Source organism: Nematolebias whitei, chromosome 1 (genome assembly GCF_014905685.2).
Source record: "Nematolebias whitei isolate Nwh7 chromosome 1, NemWhi1, whole genome shotgun sequence".
In the NCBI taxonomy this organism is placed as follows: Eukaryota; Metazoa; Chordata; class Actinopteri; order Cyprinodontiformes; family Rivulidae; genus Nematolebias; species Nematolebias whitei.
The window spans coordinates 19,562,971-19,567,151 of NC_056498.1; the positions used below are offsets into that span (position 1 = coordinate 19,562,971).

Here is a 4,181-nt window from a genome sequence, read left to right on the forward strand (position 1 = left end):
ACACTGCAGGTAATAATGTCCTGAGAGCGCACACCGTAGCTGCACTCACGCAGAGACATGTAGGAGGAGATGTATGAAGGCAGCAGACCAAGAAGTGATTTAAAGATGAAAATGTACCAGTGAGAGAGTCTGCGTGAAGTTAATGATGTCCAGTTAACCAGTGAATACAGGGTGCAGTGGTGGAATATTATTATTATTATTATTGTCACAGGTTTTTAGTTAAAAAAAAAGTTAATACATTACAAAAAAGTTAAGTTGTGTAGGCCCTACCTACCTTGTTTATGGTTTATGTCAATCTCAGCTATGAGTTCTTGATGTTATGGCACCATCTTGTGGATATCTTTCAGATATTTAAAACATGACGGATATGCATCTGTGAGTGAGTTTGTTACCAGAAAATTGCTGGATGATTGCCTCTGGAGGTTTTCTGGGTATGTCCCACTGGAAGGAGACCTCCAGGCTGAACGAGAACTCCAGAGAGGGATTATATGTTTGCTCCTCTTGCCTCGGTAGGATCAGTTTGTTAGAATGCCCATATGTAGTTATTGGCCCCAAAACATTGTAAGAATGACAACAAAAAAAAAAGTATGTTTGATATGTTGGATATAAGTAAAAACAGCATTCTTTGAAGAGATGCGTATATTGCCCACCACCTTTCAAGCCAGAAGTTTCGCTGGTATAACTGTTCTTGAAAATACCATTATGCACAATTTCATGCAATATTGCAATATTTGATCTGTGACATGAGTATATGTTACAAATGAGTCTTGGCTACTACCAGTCTGTCTTTTAGCTCAACATCCATAAAACCGACTGAATTATAGTCATTTATGTTTTTGGCTTTTTTTTAATCAGAAGGCTGCAGCAGCCATCTTGATTTGGGCTGAGTCCAAAAGTTAATCAGTTGTAGATCTCAACCCAGTTGTTACTTTCTAAAAGTTTCATTAAAATCTGTACAGTGGCTCCTGAGATATTTTGCTAACAGACAAACAGGGTTGACTCCAATAGCAGTGGTTTAAAATTTTACACACATATCTTGCATGACCAGTTAATTCTTCTCAGACTATAATTCCAGATGAGTCTCAGCTATTACCACAACAAATTTTAGCTCAATGCGTGTCAACTTGACTAAATTGTGTTTGCTAAAATTGTTTTGCTGTCATCTCAATCTTGAATCAGAGTGCCTCTACATTTTTACCAGTTATTTGTTAAAATAATGATTAATTTTTGGAAGTTTTATTTGCATTTGTTCCGTGTTTCATGAGAAATGGTACAGACGGGGGGGCGGGGGTTCAAAAACACCATGGCCTCAGGTGGCGGGTGATAATAAATGAATCCTGCTCCTTTAGCCCCGCCCACAAATCCGAACGGTTAATTGGAGCGCTGGGTGATTTCAGCCGGAAGTGCAGTGAAACTTCCAACATGGCGGCCAGCCGTCAGGTGCGCCTGTAAGTCACGCCCTCGGGCACGCGGAGATGGATGGTTGCCAACTATAGCCTCGTTGGTGGAGCTCGCTAGCACCTGAGGTTGTATAAAACCAACATGAGGGCGACCCGCGCCAAGCAGGGCCTACTGCGTGTCAGCGTCCTCACCTGTTTCATCTACCTGTTGTGTTGCACGTGCACCGGAGCGTCGGCAGGGCGGGAAACGTCCTCCCACCATCAGCCCGCGCTGAGGCGCAGCCGGCGGAGCCAGCACCAGCAGGGCGCCAGGTACCGAGGAGGAGCGCACCACCGGCCGCTCACCGACGAGCAGAAAGCCGACCAGAACCTGCAGTTCATGCTCACTTTGTACAAGAGCGCGGCCGGGCCGGACGGCAGACCCAAACAGCACCGGAAGTTCGGGTCCAACACGGTGCGCCTGCTGAGACCTGTGGCGTCTTCGGTGCACTACCTGCCCGCTTCTGGAGGTGAAGGAAGAGCGTTTCCAATTTATTTATTTTTGGTCCAGAATATGGTTGGAAAATAGTTTATTTGTTTTTCGACCGTGAAATAAGTTAATAGAAGCACATTTAAAAATGATAATAATAATCCTAAACTCTTTAATTTTGGAGTCCAACAAGGCTGTGTTATTGGTGCAACAAAATAGTCGTTAAATGATCCAAGGGTTTTATGTTCGGGTCATTTTAAAAGCATATGTGGACAAACTAACTAACAAGGTTGAGTCAGATCATCCAGGTAAATAAATCACCAAAAAGTTAAATCATGTAATCTAGACGTTTTTTTTTTTTTTTTCCCTCCCCTAAGAAGGCCTATACAATAGTGAAAAAGGCCTAAGGCCTAGATAGTTTTGGATACCTTCCTTTTTAAAAATTAAATATAACCATTTAACCATGTGATTTAGTACTAATAGTCCAGACCAGTGTGTGTGTGTTTTTATTTATTTATTTTTGTTTATTTTACTTTTTAGTATTTGATCCATGAATAATGCTGATTCAAGTATAACAGGCCTTGTCAATCATTCCATATTAGTAATTGGTAGTTTTGTAAGTTGAAGATGCATGTGATCATTGGTAATGTTTTTTTACAGTATAACCACACCATCGGCATAATTGACCCTTGGGCTGCTTGCTATTCAGAGTTGTGCGATACTTGCAATATATACTTGCGCTCTGTGAATAGCAAGCAGCCATCACTAACAATCAATTGTTATGCTGATGGTCCTCCTTTTGCATGTAAACATCTAGTTTTGGTTGTCACCGGCAAACTGGTTGATCCAGGTTCTGTTTATAAGACTGAGCTTGTTGCAGCTCCTCAGACTGAAGAAGTCTTTTGGATAAAAGATGAGACGTTTCATCAAGAAGAATCTGTCCAGAGGACCAGACTCAACCTTGTTTGATTTATCTACCTGGATTATTGAGCATGCATCAGGTTACAATCTCTCTAACATGCATGTTTTTGGTCTGTGGGATCAAACCCACACATGCATGGAACATGGAGAGAACATGCAAACTCCATCCAGACAGGTTCTGGCCCAGGATTTTAACCAGCAACCTGCTTGCTGAGAGGCAACAACACTACCAACTGAGCCACTGTGCAACAAGTTAAAAAAAAAAAAAAAAGTGATTTTAAGATTTTAAATTTGTTTACAGGTAAAACGATTAGTGTTTATTGGTGTATTGAATCATGGGTAATGTAGTCCAAACATTTTAATATTTTAAACCTAAAGATTTTAAGTTTTGATTACACTCAACCTTTTGAAACTAATTTGAATAAAGATTGTTTGGAGATGACTGAACCTCCATTTTCTTGAAGACAATTCATCTCTCATCTGAAAGACTTCCAGTTCTGGGTTTTTTTAAGTCCATGTTGGTTGTGCTAATTTTAGCATTTTCCACTAATTGTACATTTTTTTTTACCTCATTTCAACTTTATTCAGCTAATTCAGCAAAATTGTGCTCAGTCCACTTCATTCTGGTCATTTTGGTAATTAAGTTTCTTTCAGCTTTTTTTTTTTTATTTTATTTTTAATTTAGCTACTTTTTTGTTTTTTTTTTTTGATAACTTACACTTTATGCCCATTTTTGCTTCTTTCAACCTAATTAGGCAAATGTGTTCTTTCTGCTTTCTTATGCTAATTGAAACTTGTTCTACCCTTTCAGCAAACATGTTAGCACTTTGGGCTCATTTAAGCTGTTTTCTGATCAGCTTTTTTTTTCTTTTTTTTGTAGTTTCTGCTACTTTCAGCCCATTTAACTTTATGCTAATTTCAGCTTATTTATGGTAGTTAAAGTATATTCAGCTTCTATTTAGCTGATTTATGCTAATTTTAGCTTTAGCTTTTTTCAGCTAATTACACATTTTTGCACTCTTAACTGTTTTCAACCCATTTCAGCAAAAAATGTGCTCCCTAATCCTCCATTTTGTCAAATCTGCAAAATTCAGTTGAAACCTGTCTTTGTGTAAATTTTTTCTCTGCAAAAAGAGAGAACTTGTTTATATATTTATTATTAAAAGCTTTGTGTGGAAAAATGCTATGGTAAAGAGCACAAACCACACTGAGCGTCCGCCATTTTGAGAACCGAAGAGGGACAGCCCATGTCACGTCAAGGGGCCTCCCTCCCCTTTTTTCTTAGACATGCTTCTCGCTCCCTTCACTTCAGTCTTGCACTGCTATCCAGTGGTTGTATAAACATACTACACGTAAAACAAATTTAACATTTCTTCTTAAATTTGACCATA

The 4,181-nt window shown here is 39.2% G+C and overlaps 1 protein-coding gene across 1 annotated transcript in view; it reads left to right on the plus strand.

The window, feature by feature from the left end:
• The first annotated feature begins 1,405 nt into the window (after window positions 1-1,405).
• The window catches only part of bmp15 (bone morphogenetic protein 15), a 4,478-nt gene continuing 1,702 nt past the window's right edge, over window positions 1,406-4,181 (plus strand). The window contains exon 1 of the mRNA XM_037682857.1: window positions 1,406-1,909. Coding sequence (XP_037538785.1) covers window positions 1,543-1,909 — 367 coding nt within the window. The 5' untranslated portion in view covers window positions 1,406-1,542. The remainder of the gene's footprint in view (window positions 1,910-4,181) is intronic.